We start from the raw sequence: 18,840 nt of genomic DNA, 5'->3' as shown, positions 1-18,840 counted from the left end.
ACAAATTGAGCAGCAGACTAGGGGACGTCTTACCACAGTGTTAGCGCTTCACGTGGCAGATGGGACCCCGGCCGGGGGCGGCAAGGGTGGCCTGGAGAAGGAACAGTCAGGTGCCTCCAAGAACTTCCTGCTAGCACGTACTGATTTTCATTTTCTCCCAACACCATCGACAAACAGGATTTTAAGAAAATTGTATTTAGTTGCTTTCTGCAGACCAGGAAAAGTCACAGTGACTCCATTTAAGAACACCTTTAAGCTCAGACAAGGACACAGACCTATATGAGTTTCCAGTAAGAAGCACTGGAATTAATTTGTTCCTAATTCACAACCAGCCTGAGTCTAGGTTGAAGTTGCTAACATGGCTGAGGTGGCAAAGCTGGGCTTAGCTGTAACACACAAAGCACAGAATATGTCCATTTCCTTTTTTGAGGAATTCATTGATATTTCATACCCTAGAATATTGCCCAGTTCTTCAGAAATCCCGAGATGAGCAGAGGACATAATGTATGGGTCATCTTTTTAATGGCTGCATCCTCAAAATCTCAAGGGAAAACCAGAGTTCCATTAATAATGCAAGTCCTCCCTCCTCCTCCACTGCAGAACTGAGTCAGGACTGGTGGGGAACTTGACTCCCGTGGTTCTCCCGGCTGGGTTCGGCGAGCAGTCTGGGGAGAGGGGCTCTTCCTGCGGCCCGGTGGGCTGATGTGTAACCAGAGAACAGGACGGGCCCATGGTAGCAAGGTGCCACAGTGCATTCCAGCTCTTAGAACGCTCTGTGGCCAGGCCAAGAGCTCCCAAGTATAATTCTAGAAGCCAGATGGAAGCTCAGTGTGCTCCCAAGGGGCGGTGGGGCCAAGAAAACCTGATGGGATGGGCCTTGTCACAGGCTGGGGAAAGTGGGGAGCAGAGCCAAGGTCTCGTCCCTTCCCAAAAGGCCCTTCTCGGGAAGGGGGCTCCAGGGCAGTGCTACCAAACCCTTAGGAGGCTGGTGCTCGAACAGAACAGAAGAGAAAAGCCACACCACCAGAGTGAGCCCCGCAGAGGCGCGGCGGGACCCAGGGGCGGCTCTGCCTCCGGCTCCGTGGCTGCCGCTCTGCCCTTGAGGGGCAGCCCTGGAGGAGAGCTGGCCGTGCCCGGGGCCCTCACGCAGCCCCGCGCACCCCTGCCCTGCCCTGGAGGGGGGCCCCGCCCGGGAGTGGCTGGAAAGGCCCACCGGGCACATCCACTGCTCAGGTTAACTCTACAGGAAGTCTCGGTAGCATCTTCTAAGGCCAGAAAGATGGATTCGGGGTGTCGCTTGCTTTGGAAGTGGTGGCGACACGGTAGCGAGTCATCTGTCCCGAGGGAAACGCGGCCGTGAGAGCAAGAACCAGAAAGAATGACGCCCCGCCCGCGCCTGCGCGGGGTCTGCCCTCTGCAGGAGTTGGAGCGGGAGAAGCACGCGCACAGTGTCCTGCAGTTCCAGTTCGCCGAGGTGAAGGAGGCGCTGAGGCAGAGGGAGGACATGCTGGAGGTAGGCGGCCTGCCCCCCGCCCTCCCCCCACACACGGCTGCCTGGGTGACCCAGTTAGCGCGGGCTCCCCAGACACGAGACGGCAGCCGGCCAGTCGCTCCCTCCACGGCGAATTTGAGGGACAACGCCACTCAGTAATTTGACAAACGCTAACATGTTTAATTTTAAGGAAAAAGTGATCACTTTTTAAAGTTAGAGTTTAGCTCATCCTCGGTGCCCCGCTTGAGGAAATCACTCCTCTCACTGGAGAAGTATAACAGAATAATGGCTCCCTCGAGGTGACCCCATCCTAGTTCCTAGAAATGACGAGATTGTGTACTATCTCGAAGTAGTTGTGCTCAGATTCGGAGGACAGTGTTCCTTCCGCGTGGCGGAGGAGCCTTTGCGGCTGCGATGACGGAGCTGGAGAGGGAGCGCAGCCCTCGCTGGCGTCTCCCATCATCGCAAGGCTCCTCTCGAGAGGCGGACACATCAGAGGCAGGAGTACTTGTGATAGCAGACACGAGGCAGCAGAAAGGACCTCAGGCCTGCCCACACCATGATTTTAGCCCTCAGGACTCTGCAAATGTCTGATCTCCAGAACTGTAAGAGAATATATTGGTGAGGTAACTTGTTACAGCAGCAATAGGAAACAAATACAGTCGTGTGTGACCACAGAACATTTTGGCCAACAGTGTGCCACATCTATGAGGGGTAGTCCTGAAAGATTGTATCACCTAGTGACGCGTAGCCATCGTAAGTCTGTGTCAGTACACTCTATGAAACTTGCACAATGACAGAAATCACATAGCAGTGCATTTCTAGAACACTGAATTCAGGGTTGAGGAAGGAAAACCTTGCCTGGAGTTCTTCCGTTATCTAGCACTGAGCAGTTTTCTTCCTGCTTAACTCTTTATCTGCTTTCTTCCTATCTGTTCCTTTCCTCAGGAAATCCGACAGCTACAGCAGAAACAGGCGAGCTATATCAGGGAGATTTCTGATCTGCAGGAAACCATAGAATGGAAAGACAAAAAGATAGGGGTAGGAGTCTCGCTCTTTGCCAATCCATGTAAGCAGGCAGACTGCCTAGCCAAGGCGGCCCCTGCAGAAGCCGCGCTCGCTGGGGTGGGTGTGCATGCAGCGTGGGACCGTGTCGTTTGAAGGGATGATGCCGTGAAGGCACAGCTTTCCCAGACGGCCAGCGCTGGGAGGCGGGACTGGACTCCCTCTCCCCGGCAACGCTGAGGGTCCCTGGGGCCCAGGGCACCTCGGGCGCCGAGGACAGTGGCCATGCGCTCTGTGTGTGAAGGGTCAAACCCCAGCCTTCCCTGGCCTGCTGTGGCCTGCAGTTTGGTTTTGAGGACGCTGCTGATGGCAGAGGCAGGGCCCCACACCAGCTCCCCGGGAAGTCTCTCCAGGGGAGGCCTCCACAGACCCTTCTCCCCCCCACATCCCCCATGGGGCAGTGACAATTAGGAGAAAGGGACGCTGCCAAGTCACTGCTGATCCACAGTGACGGCCCATGTGGCAGAGCCTCGACCAAGGACCAGAGGGGTGTGACCACTTCATGAACCTGTCCTGGTTACACTTCAACATCTCACCAGGGTTAACTGGGGGGGGTAGGGGGAGGGGGGGCGAGCGAGGGAGAGAGCAAGGCAGCGTTGTAGACATACGCTCTTACAGACCTCTTTATGGGGACTGCAAATCTCAGGATCCCTGAGTGAATAAAAGTCGTCCGAAGCTATAGAAACGCGGGTGGTTTAGCACTTCTTCTTACTCTCTATACCTCATTGAAGCGGCTGCGTCACTCCTGTTCACTCCTGTCTCCTTCAAACGAAGCCAGAAAGTGATGCCACGCTGCACCCCCCTCCCAGGCTGCTTCGCTTGGTGTGTTTCACAATCCCGCAGAAACACAGACGCATGGGAGCGTGGTCCTTTGCATTTCCTGGGTGTCTAGACGGAACGCAGCACGGGTGCTCCCTGCCTGCCTTTTCCTTGTGCCCTGAAGACGACACTGTCTCGTGCCTTCAGTCCGTGTGTGCTTTGCGCGGTGGAGCCTCCGCTGTGTACCTTAAGTAACCTGCTGATCTGTGCCTCCTCCCTTCTCCTTCCTTCTCCTGGCTCTGCTGCACACTCAGGCGTTAGAGAGGCAGAAAGAGTTCTTTGATTCCATAAGGAGTGAACGAGATGATCTTAGAGAAGAAGTAGTCCAGCTGAAAGAGGAGTTAAAGGTATGACACCAGCATTCAGTTTCTGGGGTTCTGTGGCTGCGTGAATGCTAGCGACGGTTGCACGTCTTGGATATAGTATGCCAATAAATTCAAATCCGGGGTTCCCCGGCGCGGTCCAGACATGTTGCAGTGAGTGTAGAGGTGGGTGTGAGGCCCAGGGCCGTTTGATGTCCACAAGCAGCTGATCTGGAAAGCAGCTCAGAATTCTGGCTCTGATTTTTCTGACACTTATTTAAAGGTATTTTTCTCACGAGTGTTGGTTAGCCCTCCGGGGCATTCTTCAGTTAGAGAATGCACTCGATTCCTTGTTCTAAGCCTCAGGTCCCAGGGCTTCTCCAAGGGAACATTGTCTGGGTAAGTGGTAGAGGAGGCCTGTGGTAATTAGACCTTGAGATGTGCTAGCCCTCGGGGGGAGAGGGGGTCACGTGTCCTGTGGGGGCCATGCGGAGGGGTCCTTGGTGACCTTGACAGCCCAACGTTGGGCTCTGGGTGACTCTTCCAGCGCAGGCGGGGTGTGCTGAGAGGGAAGGCACTGACCCCAGCGATGTCCGGAGAGGGCAGAGTCCAGGGGTGGGATCCAGCCGTGCCCCACTTCCCAGCGCCTGAACTGCCGAGTCAGAGCCAGCGCAGTAGACCGGGACTCGGTAAACCGGCGCCGAGAAACAAACGCCTTGTGTGCTGAAGCTAAACTGTCCTCCAACCCCCAATCCTGCTGCTCCCCCTCCCAAGTGCTGGGATTGCAGGCGTGTCCCACCGTGCTTAGCCACAGCCGGCGTTAAAGTTGTTTTTCTTCTTTAAGGCTGTCTTGTTTTTGTTTTGCGTGGCAGTGCTGAGGTTTGAACTCTGGAAGGCTTTGGCCTTGGGCTTGCTAGGCAGGTGCTTTGCCACTGGAACCATATGCCCCGGCCCCTTTTGTTTTACTTAGCTTTCAGATAGGGTCCGAAATGTATGCCCAGGCTAGCCTAGGCCATCATCCTCCTGGGTGTGCTGGAATACCGAGCCACCAGCCCAGCTTTTTTTGTTTATTTTTTGTCAGTTGGTTGAAATGGACTCTCATGACCTTTTTACCCAGGTTGACCTTGAACAGCAGTTCTCGGTCTCCTCTGGAGTAGCTGGAATTTCAGGCATGAGCCACTGCGCCTGGCCGCAGCTGGAGTCTTAGGGCTACAGGCTCCTTCGCGTGCGCGCTCAGTTCTCCACTTGGTAGGTGCTCGCAGGCATCCGCCCTCGTCCCAAGGGTGCTGTTGGGAAGATCTTGTCCCCAGAAATTTAGTAGCGGAACAAATCAGGAAGCAGCTTTTGGAGGAAGCCATCAAGATCTGCGTGGTTGCCTGGGTGTTAGCGACTGATGCCAGGCACTTCTTTGTTCCTGTGTAGCCACCCTCTACAGCACAAACGTCCTCCTCTCCTGTAGTTACGAATGAAACGGAAGTTATGCTGATTATCTCTGAGGGTTACAGTGAGTGTGTTTTGTTCCCAGAAACACGGAATAATCCTAAATTCAGAAACAGCTACCAATGGAGAGACTTCGGACACACTAAATAACGTCGGATACCAAGGCCCGACTAAGATGACAAAAGAAGAGTTAAACGCCCTCCAGTCAGCCGGCGACGGGACACTGGGTAAGCCTTTGTTTTCCTTTGGATCCTTTGAGGCTTCCAGCCAGCATTGGTTCACCTTCCATGCATTATCAGAATCAACGCAGTCACCACTGATCAATTAACAGCCACACCGCATGTCATTTGTGCTGTCACTCCATGGGAATTTCCTTGCCAACCCATGTGATTGTCCACACGTGCTGTCGGGCATGCATCTCTGCCCAGTGCTTACCACCAATGGCTCATGTACACATTTCTTTTGCTTCTCAGAGTTACCGGGGTGTAAGGCTGTGAATGCAAGAAAAAAATGCAAGTGCCGAAATCATGTGACAGTGTGGAGAGTAGTGTGGTCTTCAGCTGTCACTAGACCAGCGTAGGGCAAGCCAGGGAGTGGCACAGCTGACCTCAGTAGCCCATCATTCTTGCACCTCCGGTGTGCCATGCAGGGGTTCGAGTGCACAAGGCTCGCATGCATAGCACAGCGATGCTTGGGGCCCAAAGCTGCCCCACAGGTGGACGGGCGGCCTCGGCAGTGGGCGTGGCCCGCGCTGCAGGAGGTAGGACCCGCCCACCTCGGTCACCAGTGATCTTCCGGGTTGCCATCTTTTTGCTTCTGCAAGAATGTGACCTGGGGAAATCCAGATGTTTTCAGTTAGCTGTCATGGTATTCGGCTTTGAGATCCTGTCCCATCTGGCCTCGGTAGCTAATGACCTTCTAGCCTCTCTTGAGGCAGCAACAAAGTCAGCATCCGGGACCCTCCACCGCAGCTCAGACACCTTCATTTAATTTATGTAGATGCCATCTTTTTTTTTTCTTTTTTTGCCAGTCCCCGGCCTTGGACTCAGGGTCTGAGCACTGTCCCTGGCTTCTCTTTGCTCAAGGCTAGCGCTCTGCCACTTGAGCCACAGCGCCACTCTGGCCGTTGTCTATATATGTGGCGCTGAGGAATCGAACCCAGGGCTTCATGTATACCAGGCAAGCACTCTACCACTAGGCCCCATTCCCAGCCCGTAGACGCCATCTTTCAGGACCTGCTTTCGAGGAAGGTGCCTCCTGATTATCATGACTCTAAAGAAATATAGGTCTTGTAACTGTGTGGAGGGTGTTAGTGAAAAAGATGAATGAATTCCTGTCACACCTTTATAAGAGGTGTCCGAGCAACTAAGAATCCGATCTTGCTGCTCCTGTCTAAATACTCATTGTACAGATCTTTGGTAAGCTTTGTGAGGTGCTTAAAGGGCCAGAAATAGCCATTTACATGTGTAAATGGTCTCCAAAGATTTTCTAAGCACACATCCCATCTGTAAAGAAACTATTGGAGCTTCCTAGAGCATGTGTATTTTAAGTTTGTATATAAAAGTGACTTCATTAATATGAAATGAGCATCATCAAGTAACAGTACATTACCAAACAATAGTAGAAATTACTGGAAGTACTGATATTTCCCCCATTTTCTTGGGGCCAGTGATCCCACCTTGGAGACCCCTAGACAGTAAGAGGGCCACCTAGCAGCAGCCTGTCTTAACAGGCTAGAGTTTTGTATTTTTGCTTTGGAGAACCCCAAATAGAAAAATGAAACTGCCTATTCCTAAAGCTAGGGGTATGGCCCCCATGGTAGGGCCCTCGCCTAGGAAGCACAAGGTCCTAACTTCAAACCCTAGTACCACTGAGAGAGAGAGAGAGAGAGAGAGAGAGAGAGAGAGAGAGAGAGAGAGAGAGACAGAGAGAGAGCATTGTCCTTCCAAAGCAGTGGTGGCTGGCCAGTGAATTACAAGGTCACCTTGACCTTCGGTGTTCATCGGCTGCCTCAGGAAGTTTCTCCCTGCCTGAGAGAATGTTCGTGGACAGAGCAGGGGTGCTCAGGGCAGACACGGAGCACTTGGTCAGGAAGACAATGGTGCCCGGGAGGTGGACCATAGATTTCCTTCTACCGGGCAGGGGCTACTTCAAAAGCCCATTGCTTGAAATGGATCTCGAGGCTGAGTTCCCAAAGCCAGATGAGTGAGCAGCCGTGTACAGATTGGAAGCCACGCGTAGGGCCGCGTGATGTGCGGTGTGGTCTGGCTGAAGTTAGGCGGGGTCCTTTGGGACCACGTGGCTGCCTGACCAGGGCTCTTCCGGTTCGTTCACCTTGGGAAAGCAGTGCCCGTGGGCAGCACGCAGCCGCCGCGCCAGGGGGCCGCCCGGGGCCGTGGCCTCTGCTGCTCCAAACCGCACTAATGCACTGGCTGCTCTGCCACACAGAACTGGCGACGGCTTCTGTGCCGTGTGACTCTCCGGTGGCGCTCCTCCTCTAGCACCGGGGCTGGGGGGGCGTTAGAATGGGTTTGCATTTTGCTCTCTATTAACTGGTCACTGCATCACGGGGTCCCTTCAATTCTCTCAATGGTCTTTTAGGAAGAGCCAATGGAGTGGAGGTGAAAAAAGAAATTGTGGAGACTGTGGGGAAAAGAGAAACCTTGCAGAATGCTGAGCAAGAACAGCGCAAGGAGCACACGGGAAAGGAGTGTGCGGACGTAGAGGGCTTGCGCCCTGGTGAAAGTGCTGAACACAATGCCTCGTCCCCGGGACCCTTAGCGAGTGCCGGACGGGAGGGGCAGGTGCGAGGCCAGAGTCTAGGGAATGCTTCTGTGCTTGAAAGTCCAGAGCAGGTCGGGGCAGACAAGGCGGCGCACACGGCAGATGGCAGGACCCGAGCTTCCCCCGAGCGGGCCGGCTGTCTGCGGGAGTTAGACGGAGAGCCGCCCGGTCCGGAGCCCGTGCAGGACGGTGGGAATGCTTCGGATACCCAGAACCACAGGGAGAATTCCGTAGTGAGGCAGGATAGAGGAAAACGGGAGGATCTGAAGACAGATGGAGAAAAATCCTGTCGGGAGTCCATGCCCGAGAAGATGCCTGACGCCGAAAAGATAAGCCGTGCAACCCCCGGGGGCCCAGGTGGGAACCACGTGGAGAACGAGGTCGTGGCCAAGGAGCAAGTGGACACAGCGGCCTCCAACCCCCCCGCGCACAGCAGGGCCACCGTGAACCCTGACGGAAAGTGCACGGCTGCTAAGTTGGACCCCGGCACCGGGCGCAGCGTAGAACGCGAGCTCCCCGCCCAGGAAGGAGGCCGGCTCGAGGAGCCCCCCGCGCAGAGCAGCCCCAGGAGGGCGGACGCCGACAGCGAAGCAGACGCAGACAAGACCCCCCCGCCGGCCGAGGCACTGGATTCCTCGCAGAAGAAGGCGAAGAACAAGAAAAAGAAAAACAAGAAGAAGAGGACGCCAGCCCCCGTCGAGAGCCCCCTGGATGTGAAGAGCGCGTGGGCGTGTCGGGGCGCAGAGGCAGGTGGAGCTGGGGAAGGGGGGCAGGTGCAGCTTGCTGACAACAGCCAAGTCACACCAGCCCTCAGGGAGACGACGGAGAATCCTGAAATTGCTCCGGGGGGCCCAGCGAGCCCCGAGGATGATGAGGTCAGCGGGAAGGAAGGGGAAGTGACGGCTGGAGGAGACACGGTGACTCTTGAGGACGGGCCAGTTCAGTCGGCAGGCCCTGGGGCGAGCAGTCAGTTAGATGAGCAGACTACAGAGGATCAGAGCAGTCGTGCAGAGCCCGAGAATGAAATAGGAAACGGCAGCTCCCTGCCGGAAAAGAAAGGCCCCGCACAAGGCGGCCATGGTGCCGAGCACTCAGGTCAGACAGCAGCCAAAGCGTTAGACGGCATCAGTCTGGATAGCGACGACTTGTCGGCGTCCGCAGGGGAGCCGCGAGACCTCGACTCGGAAGGCCGGGGATGTCCACGAACAGGGAGCGAGAAGGGCAAGAGCAAAGAAGACTGCACCATGTCCTAGGGCGGAGGGCAGCAGCGGGCCGGCGTGGAGGAAGCTCGGGACTGCACAGTGAACCCAGTCACCCGAGCCCCTTGCCTTCCCTTCCACTGCGCAGGCTCGCAGCGTGCTCTGAAATGCTGCAGAAGCACTGTATGACAACCATCCACTTTAAGTTATAGACTGTTACCAATAGATTAGTATTTAATTAGTATTGAATCATTGATAGGATCACCCAGATTAGAAAGAAAGACACGTTTGTTTTCACATTAAGTTCTAATCAAGAGCAGCCCATCATCAACGCCAAACAGTAGTGTATGCCCTCACTATCTGGACTGCAGCCTGAAGTAAAACTATTTGCCTTAGGTCACTATGAATGTGGTTATTCTTGACCAAATATATCAGCCTTTAACTGAAATGACCAAATAGCATCCTTCGATTTCTGCATCATGACTATAATGGACATTTAAATAGCTACGTCTCATTCAGATATATATGTATGGGATTTTATTTAGAGGAGATAAACAGTTAAGTAGTATATAGGTCACTGGGTGGTAAGATGTGCACTTTAGAACCTCAGCTGATGGTTTGGGGCAAGGAGAAGTGTGTGGAAGGCACGGGGAGGACTTGTTTGCTTTCCCTCAGAACTGTTGAACACGCATCGGTGCCTTCAGATCTCACTGCAGTGATACCTGAGTTTATTTCGTGATTCCATGTGGATGACACACCAAATTCATTTTACAAAAATAAATTTAAGCTTTTTTTTTTTTTCCTGGAAGTGGTATTTGACATTTCACTTCCTAGTGTAGTATTTAGGAGCTACTGTCGCTTCAAAAATACATAGCCTCAAATTTATTTCTCTGTCTGTTTGAATGTCTAATCATTGTTCCAAAGAAGAGTACAAAAGAATACTTCTCATACAAACTACTAACTAGTAGTTTGCATATAGTAGGGTGTCTTTAAGAGTTGAATAATTTTTGGTATTTTGGCATAAATATTTTTATTGTTTCTTGGTATAGTCTTACTGGAAAGTTCTTGCTTTGATCTACTTGAAGGAAATACATATTTTCTATATAAAAAATTAAAAATAATTGTAAAGTTGAATAAAAAAAGCAACTGTAAAAATTGTTCAACACGGGGAATGTACATTATGAGTTCTGTCGACCCTTTATGGAATTGTAAATGTGTACTACTGTTACAAGATAGAATGACCTCAAAAGGACCAAAACCTCAGCAGAATTTGAGGCAAGCCTAAGGGTTATGTAATTGAAATAAAAGCATTTTGTGATTTTACAAGCCTGTGGTTTTGGTCTTTGGGTCCTTGACCTGGGACCCTGGCTGCTGGTTCAGTGGCCTCTTGAAGCCACGCCCACCCGTGAACAACCCTAGGGTTCCGCACACCCCTTCCAGTGCCTTCTGATGTCTTCATCAGTGATAGGTGAGCGCCTCCTAGTGGCTGGCCTGGTGCCAGGGAGGGGCCCCAGTAAGGAGGACTCTGTGGTCCTCCCTGGTCTCCTGTGCTCCGTGGGCCGGCCCGGTCAGATCCTGGCTGAGGAGAGACTCCATCTGGGCCCCGGAGCCGTGACGAGCAGCCTTGCTGTGACTGTGCAGGTGTCCCGAAGAAGAGGACATGGGGGATGGGACGTCTCCATCTGTGCCACGGACACGCACATGGGAAGGCAGGAGCTCGTGGGAGGCTGGGCCCCAGGGCTGTGCAGCGCCGTGCAGGGCAGCAGTCACTCGGCTCTAACTTTAGGCAGGACGCATTCGGCCTGGAACGTACGCCGGAAAATAGCTCTCATCCTCCCTTCCAGAGGCCTTCCCGGGAGTGAGCCAGCAGCTGAAGGCGCTCGGGGTGACATCATGCAACTATTTTAAGCGCTTTCTTTTCCCCTGGTGTTCTTCAACAGCACATTCCCGCATTGGGCATCCTTCTCTCTCCCGGCTCAGCCCAGAGCTCAGTTCCCCACCAGCCCGGGCATCTTACACTCGCTGTTTACCCCTTTGTCACTCACTGCGAGACAACCACTCACCCGAGGCCTTAAAACAAACGCTTGGCTGTTTTTCAGCTGAAGTCAGAATGTAGCTATTGCAGGCAAGTGTGATTCTTTCTCCAAAAGCATAATGCCAAGTATATTTAGCAAATAGGGGAGCTAAGAAGTTTGTAGGTTGGTGTATAAAACATAGAAAGCACTGAAGTTTCATAAAGAGCCTGTGAGAAGCAGATATGCGGCATTGGCCGCTTTCTGTGATGCTTAGCGTTTCTAATGAATACAACACCTAGCAGCCTGGACATGAAGTTTCCCCTCTCACCGGGAGCCTGGAATGTTACCACCGTGGTGTGGGGGTGTCCGAGGGTTTGGCTCCTGCTCTTCCACTGGTGCACCCCTTCCTAGCGTACCACCGTGACCGTCATCCGGGGGACACACCAAGATTCCTTGCCATGCCCTGGCCTCTGAAGGACGAGTAGGGCATATGCCCGTGCTCTGGTAGCCGTGTGCAGAGTGCTTCATCTTCCAGAAGGAAAGTCCTCAGAGCCCCCCCTGCCCCCGTCTGCCGTCCCTCTCTCGACCGTCCTGGCGGGCGCCTGCTGGCTGGGTGGTGTAGGGAGATGCTCTCTCTGCACAGTTCTCGGCCGCCACTTGGTTGTGCCTCCTGCTGGAGTGGAGGAGGCTTGGTCCTTGAGGTGGCCTCAGCAAAGGAAGGCTGCCTGGTGGGTTTCCATGGCAGTCGGTACGAGGAGGGAGAGAGGACGCGTGGCGGTCCTTGGTTATTGGTAAAACCCCGTGTCTGTGCAGACAGAGGGGGAAAGAGCTCTCCTTGGCAGTGAGAGGAGGGGGCCTGGGGCCAAAATGAACCCATGGACCCACAGCACCCTCAAAGCACCCGGTCGCCTCGGAGATTAGCCCATAGGATGCGAAATACACGTTGCAGATGTTTGATTTGGAAGAGCCACTTAGCCTCGGGGGCCGATGGGCACGAACCACCTTTCGGGTTGGAATGGGGATCAGATCTCCATACAACACTTGAACAGCCCTAGTGCTTTCAAACTGCCACCTGGCTGTTGGTCTTTAAGTCAAAACAAAGATGCATTTTATAGGAATTCTTTTCTTTTCACACGGCCATTCGAAGTTCATTTTTTACTGAGGAATTTGGAGTGAGATCGTGTGAGGCAAGGTCCCTTTAAGAGTGAGAGCTCAAGCTAGGGAGCCAGGGTTCCACCCCGTGGAGATCGGGAGGGGAGGTCCGCTGAGGACAGTGGTCACCCTAGGAGGCTCCTCCGCTGTCCTGGGCCTCTGCCTCATCTGAAGAAGAAGAAGAATACAGTGAAGGCTTGCCTGACGAGCTCCCGGGCTGATGGGCTGGCGGCACCCAAGTGCCCGCCATCTTGTGTGTATGTGACAATACACGTGGGTCTGAAGATTCTAGTTGACACTCTCAGAGTGACCCTTGGGAATTCTCCGGCACTGGGGTGAGAGGAATCTCAGAGCCCAGAACTGTTGGGCAAATGTGTTGTCAGCGGGCTTATGACTCATAAATACAGAGTAAAAGCTCTGCCATTGGAGAGACCAAGGGGAATGATCAGTCCACCTGGGATGTGAACTCGGAAAGGAATTCTAATGGAAACCTGTTGCTCTTGAATCACTGCTTTTCCGTGTGTTTGTACCTTACTGAAGATGTTCAACATGAAGCCTGTGAGATCTTGTGTTGCAGTGTGGTTGCCTAGCGTTCTTGCATGCTAACCTAAGTAGAAGATTAGCCTGTTTGCATGAGCCAGAGGCCATCCTGAGGAGAAGCATGTCGGGGAGGCTGGCAGCACCCCACTGGCTGAGCTCCTCCCCCATCCTGTCTGTGGCCTCATTCATCGTGGTATGTGTATGACTTTCATCACTTATTTCACTAACTTAAATGAGCATTCTTGAATTTGTGCATGCTACAAAGTACAGCGTGTGGACCCATCTGAACCTCTGTCTTTCTGGTTTCTTCAGATATTAGGTTGAAAAAGCTCGTGGATGAGAGAGAGTACTTATTGGAACAGGTAACACAATCTTTTTACTATTTTTGAGCTCTTGAACAAAACACCTGGAACCCTAAGTGTTCACATCCTTCTAGCTTACATGGAAAACCCCCAGTGCTGAGCATGGGACATTGAGATTGAGAGACTCAGAGTTCAAGGCCAGCTCAGAGAAATAGTTCACAAGATCCATCACAACCAATAAGAAGCTGCACAGAGTGGTGTACACCTGTCAGCTAAGCTATGTGGGAAATAGAGAGAGAGAGAGAATAAATGGATATGTAGATATAATCGATAATGTAGAGCTATAACAAATAGTCTGGTTTGGGCAAAAAGTATGACCCTGTTTAAAAAACAATGAGGGCAAAAACAGCTAGAGGTGTGGATAAAGCAATAGAGTACCTCCCAGGAAGTACAAAGGCCTACTCAGTGCTGTTGGGAGAAAGAAGAAAACCCCTAAATACATCATGCCGAAAATACTTGCCACACTAACCAACTGTGTTGTCTTGATGATTTTTTTTTTGCCAGTCCTGGGGCCTGAACTCAGGGCCTGAACACTGTCCCTTGGCTTCTTTTTGTTTTCCCAAGGCTAGCACTCCACTACTTGAATTACAGCGCCACTTCTGACTTTTTCCATATATGTGGTACTGAGGAATGGAACCCAGGGCTTTATGTATACGAGGCAAGCACTCTTGCCACTGGGCCACATTCCCAGCCCTGCCTTGATGATTTTATCCAAATAGAATGTCCTAAGTCATGTGAGGATGTCTCAAAGACTGAAAGCCATGGAGCTGAATTTGACACACCAGATAAATAAATGTTGTGGAAGGCCGAGTTTAACCATTGAGAGGCAGGACGTGTCCCAGTCCTAGTGTCTACTCCTCCCCAACAGCCTGCCCATGAACATCCAATTTGTGCTCTCAGAATCCAGCAGTATCTTGGGCAGGCATTCATTGGTACAGCTCAGAATGGTTTAAACTAACTTGGTTGCTCTTTCTGACCTTTCTCTCCCCCCAAAACCAGTAAGTAGCTGTCCTAGTTGATCTTTCTTATATGCAGGACAGTTATTATTCTACAGCCACTTTTAAAAGAAACTCAGTCCTGCCAGTGTCCCTCATAATCAAATGCAATTGCCTTTCACTATCTGTGAGATGCTTTGAGAGTTGGATGAAGCACTGAATACAGTAGGAGTCTCTCAAAGGTCCTGTGCCTCTTTTAAGAATACACACCCACATCCACTGTAGTTCTGTAATGCTCTTCTTCGAGGAGCATGCAACCTTAGGTCTGTATTTAATGAGAAGAATGGGAGGAGAAAGGCATGACTCCGCAGAGATTAGAAATCAAACACAAAGGACGGGGGAGAACCCGCCCTAGACGCTAGAAAACCGCAGCCAGGGCACCCCGCTGCCCGCCCGTCCTTCGCCTGTGGCTCTGGCCCCTTCCCTGAGGGCTGGGAAACCGGCCGCTTGATGGGCTCCATGAGAACGGGCAAGGTTTTCTTCCAGACTTCATTGCAGTCCTTCACTCCCGGAGGGCCCGAAGCGGCCCCTCTGGCCTCCCTGTGCATAAAGCATCAGGAAGAGGAGCATAAATATTTTAAGTATTTGATAGGTCATCTCCTGAGTCCCAGAGGAGCTTGCTCCTCACAAATACCTTCTCAAAGTGGTGCTGTGGCTCAAGTGGTAGAGCACTAGCCTTGAGCACAGGGACAGAGCCCAGGCCCTGAGTCCATACCCCACAACTGACCAAAAAGAGCAAGACAAGAACTGGCTGATATGGTTAAAGAAGAATAATTCCTTTTTTATTCATTGGGCCATGTGCTACTTCCTGAGAATGCTAGCAGAATAACTGAGCGGCAGGTATCTTACTGTCTTGGCTGGTCTTTGGAGGTGGCCGGGGGAGCCGCCTGCGGGCCGTAGCTTCCAGCACATTCTCTCCTGTCTCGTCTCTGGCACTCTGGGGATGCCAGCGAGCCCCAGGCAAGGGCCCGCTCTACTCCCGGGTATGGGCTTTCATGTCTCACGTTTCCCCTCTGACAGACTCTAAACTCAGCTTTTCACTTTCCTCTAGAAAATAAATTAACACATTTTACGGGTGGTGTTTCCAGATTAAGAAACTCAAAGCGCAGCTGGAGGGGAAACAGAAGAACAACAAGCTAGACAATCTGCGATCTGAAGATGAGGTCTTGGAAAACGGGACAGATGTGCACGTCATGGATCTACAAAGTAAATGGCAGCAAACTCCTGGGCTTCCCCACGCCGCCCCCCCCAAGGCCCCTGAACCCAAAAGAGCAAGGAGGGCAAGTGGGCAGAGTCAGGGCATTGCCTCTCTGAGCAGGGTGGATACCACGTTTACTTTGCTGGACACGGCAAGTCTTTGGATCTGCTGAGACCTGGAGAAACTGAGAGGCACATTCGTATGCCAAAAAACTAGAAACAGGTTTAATACATAAAACTGGGTCCAGTCTCTCTCCCCCTTCCCACTCCACCAAGTCTTTGTCATCTTGGCTCACATGGTCTGTCTCTCCCTTTCTGTCCCCCTCCCTCCCCTGGGGTCTCCTGTTCGAATGCACAGGCAGGTTCCCAGCCTGGGCTCCTGGTGAGCGCCCAGTCTCCAGTTTTTCGCTGTGGCAGGTGGTGGAGCCACGGGCCAGAGCTTCCAATTTGCAAGATGAGCAGAATGTAAAGAGTCAGTCCTCAGGAAGAGCTGTTTTAACCCTTCGAGGCCAGGGAGCTTAACACATTGTCCTTTCTTTTACCCTCTAGGGGATGCCAACAGACAGATCAGCGACCTCAAATTTAAACTTGCAAAGTCAGAGCAAGAGATAACTGCATTAGAACAAAACGTACGTGTGCGCTCTTTCAGCCACGATGGGCAGCTAAACCAGGGATTCAGTAGGAAGAAGGCCCGGAAGCCGAGGACCAAGGCCAGCAGGGTTTCGGGACTAAAAAAGAAAAGGCCTGAGGGAAGCAAATGAAGGTAGCAAGTTCATCAGCGTGTTCCTTACCGAGAGAACCAGCAGGGAGGAAAGAGAATCATTAGGACAGAGGAGCCATGGTCCTGCAGCGGGCTCTCTCCAGCGGAGAGTCCCTCCAGAGGGGAAAGGTGGAGGCAAAGAGGGGTTCCCCTGTGCATTGAGCCCCTGAGGGAAGCAGTCCCCTGTGGGTGTCAGAATGGGTCCACTCAGAAATAGCAGCAGGTCCTGTGATTGGCCAGAACCTGAATAATACCCGAATGCTACAGCATGCATTTGTGTGGCATGGATCCCATCGTAATCACAGACTTTGGCCTCAAATGTAATAAAACAATTGGAAAAAGAAAACGGGTCTACACACTTACACCAATGGCTTCTCCCTCACTCCTAGGTAATAAGGTTAGAGAGCCAGGTATCGCGTTATAAGACAGCTGCTGAAAGTGCAGAAAAAATAGAAGACGAACTTAAGGCAGAAAAGCGGAAACTCCAAAGAGAGGTAAGTATCCGAGTATGGTCAAGGCAGGGAAGGAATGGGGAGTGACTGCTCAGACTGGGGCAGGAGCGGGAGGGTGGCCTGCCCGTCGGTGTGCTTTGGGTCCGCTGCCCGGGGGGGATGGGCAGGACAGAGAGCAGCACTGTTTGAAACAGCTGCCAAGGCAGAGTGGCCTTCGAGCACCGCCTTGCTCTTTGTATATGTGCTGCTGAAGCGAGCACCGCCTTGCTCTTTGTATATGTGCTGCTGAAGCGGGCACCGCCTTGCTCTTTGTATATGTGCTGCTGAAGCGAGCACCCGCCTTGCTCTTTGAACTGCACATCTTTCACCTTCCTCAAGACACTGGGCAGATAATCACAGCCGCTGCTGGGCATGGGTCCGCATGCAGGGCAGTGCCACTGTTAACCGAATCCCCACCTGCTTCTTTAAATGTCCCACACACCGCGTTCTGTTATCCACACCTGCCTCTCTTGCTTCGGCTCTCTCCCTCGAGCTGTTTCCCCCTTCACATTTGCTATTTTGTGAGGCTGTGCTGGACTCATTCCCAGCACGCTCCCGGGATGACCTGGGAAGCCTCCCTGCCCCCAGGGCCTGCATCTGCTCCTGCTGGTGAGGGGGCTTCTGTCCCAGAACCCGGCCACCCTGCTGGGGACTTGGGGCAGGAGGAAGAGCATTACCCCCTGGCCCAGGACTCCCCACTCCTGTGCTCTTCCTGCTGGGCTCCGGTGCAGCTGTGTTGGCCTCAGGTATTCATGCTTTGGTTTCTGACTGCAGAAACCTCCCCCCTGGCTACCTTGAGCTCCTCCAGGCTCAGCTCTTTCCATTTGCTTGTTTGTGCCTCACTCAAGTGTTAAGAGACCTCTAGGTCTCCACTAGCACGTCATGTCTGGGGATTTACCTGATAGGAAGGAAGTCCTGGGTAGTCAGGATGGCAAAAGCATAAGCAGTTCACCACATTTTAAACTAATAAACACACACTTACACACACGAACGCACGTGTGAATGTTTAGGATTTCAGTGTGTTGTGCTCCCTGGGACAGAATTTTGGTGACTGATTGCTCTGTTGTGAGGACCGTCGTTCCTTAAAGCTCACTGCCTTCCCTTCTTGCTTCAGCTTCGCTCCGCATTGGATAAAACGGAAGAGCTTGAGGTGAGCAATGGCCACCTAGTGAAGCGTCTGGAAAAGATGAAAGCGAACAGGAGTGCACTTTTGTCCCAGCAGTAAGCACCAGCCTGCGGGGCAGCTGCGCGTGTGTGTGTGGCCCCTGGGCTTTTCCCTGTCCTATGAGAGCGCCGCTTCCCCTATGCCTCCGCAATGCCTCCGCGGAACGCTAGGGGGAGCCCCTGGCCCTTCCCACCCGGGCCACATCCACTCCAGAGAAGCCCGCAGCCGCCGGGGCGGCCTGGTCTGCAGCCGCCTTCTCCAGGCTGGGCCGGCTCTCAGAACCTCCAGGTTTCTTTGTAAGCACACTGGGCCTCGTGGAAGCTCGGCGTCTCCGTGGCACAGCTCGGGCCGACCGAGGCCAAGATGAACGTGGAACATGAGTTGTCTTTTCATGTGTCTTGCTGAAGGTTAAGGGGAAATGTTACCGTGTGGGGACTCCTCCAGGGCAGAACTACAATTTGAGTGACTTCCGTAGTATCTCTTAGTCTATGCTTTTCATACACGAAACACTGTGGAACCACAAGCCATTACCAAGCGAAACTCTCACTGCGAACAAGAGGATGGTCTAGGCGTAAAAGTGACCTTAAGAAAACTCTTTACAGGCAACAAATGAAGCTTTTCTAAGGGATTTTTTGCATCTGTTCAGTCATGAGAATACTTTTTTCCAGGGTAATTAGGCAATAGCTTCTCTGAAAAATGACAGCTTTTCATTTGCATTATATTTGGAATTGAAGTTGTTAACTTCTTTTAAAGAATGTACTATTAGGAAAATAAAATATGAAATGTTAAAAGACTTGAGCAATGTGGTTTTTATTTTTTTCCCTACTGAGAAATAAAATCTTTCACTGATTGCCTATTTGTAGTTCTGTGCATCTGGAATCATCTTTTTCTTTCTTTTTTTTTTTTTTGGCCAGTCCTGGGCCTTGGACTCGGGGCCTGAGCACTGTCCCTGGCTTCTTCCCGCTCAAGGCTAGCACTCTGCCACCTGAGCCACAGCACCCCTTCTGGCTGTTTTCCATATATGTGGTGCTGGGGAATCGAACCGAGAGCTTCATGTGTAGG

The 18,840-nt window shown here is 52.4% G+C and overlaps 1 protein-coding gene across 23 annotated transcripts in view; it reads left to right on the top strand.

Annotated features, from left to right (window-relative positions):
- The window catches only part of Lrrfip1 (LRR binding FLII interacting protein 1), a 109,290-nt gene extending 90,687 nt beyond the window's left edge, over positions 1-18,603 (top strand). For 14 of the 23 annotated variants that reach the window (XM_048344442.1, XM_048344441.1, XM_048344444.1 and 11 more), the window contains 5 exons: positions 1,421-1,513; positions 2,441-2,533; positions 3,631-3,723; positions 5,204-5,345; positions 7,720-10,424. In XM_048344442.1, coding sequence (XP_048200399.1) covers positions 1,421-1,513; positions 2,441-2,533; positions 3,631-3,723; positions 5,204-5,345; positions 7,720-9,155 — 1,857 coding nt within the window. In that variant the 3' untranslated portion in view covers positions 9,156-10,424. Of the gene's footprint in view, positions 1-1,420; positions 1,514-2,440; positions 2,534-3,630; positions 3,724-5,203; positions 5,346-7,719; positions 10,425-13,120; positions 13,171-15,253; positions 15,372-15,911; positions 15,992-16,511; positions 16,617-17,727 lie in introns of those variants that run through there. The other 9 variants (XM_048344449.1, XM_048344455.1, XM_048344450.1 and 6 more) reach the window with 4 other exon arrangements.
- Positions 18,604-18,840: the final 237 nt, after the last annotated feature.

The sequence above is a fragment of the Perognathus longimembris genome, chromosome 4, assembly GCF_023159225.1.
Source record: "Perognathus longimembris pacificus isolate PPM17 chromosome 4, ASM2315922v1, whole genome shotgun sequence".
NCBI lineage: Eukaryota > Metazoa > Chordata > Mammalia > Rodentia > Heteromyidae > Perognathus > Perognathus longimembris.
The sequence above is the reverse complement of the archived record's forward strand: the minus strand, read 5'-3'. Positions and strand labels throughout refer to the sequence as shown.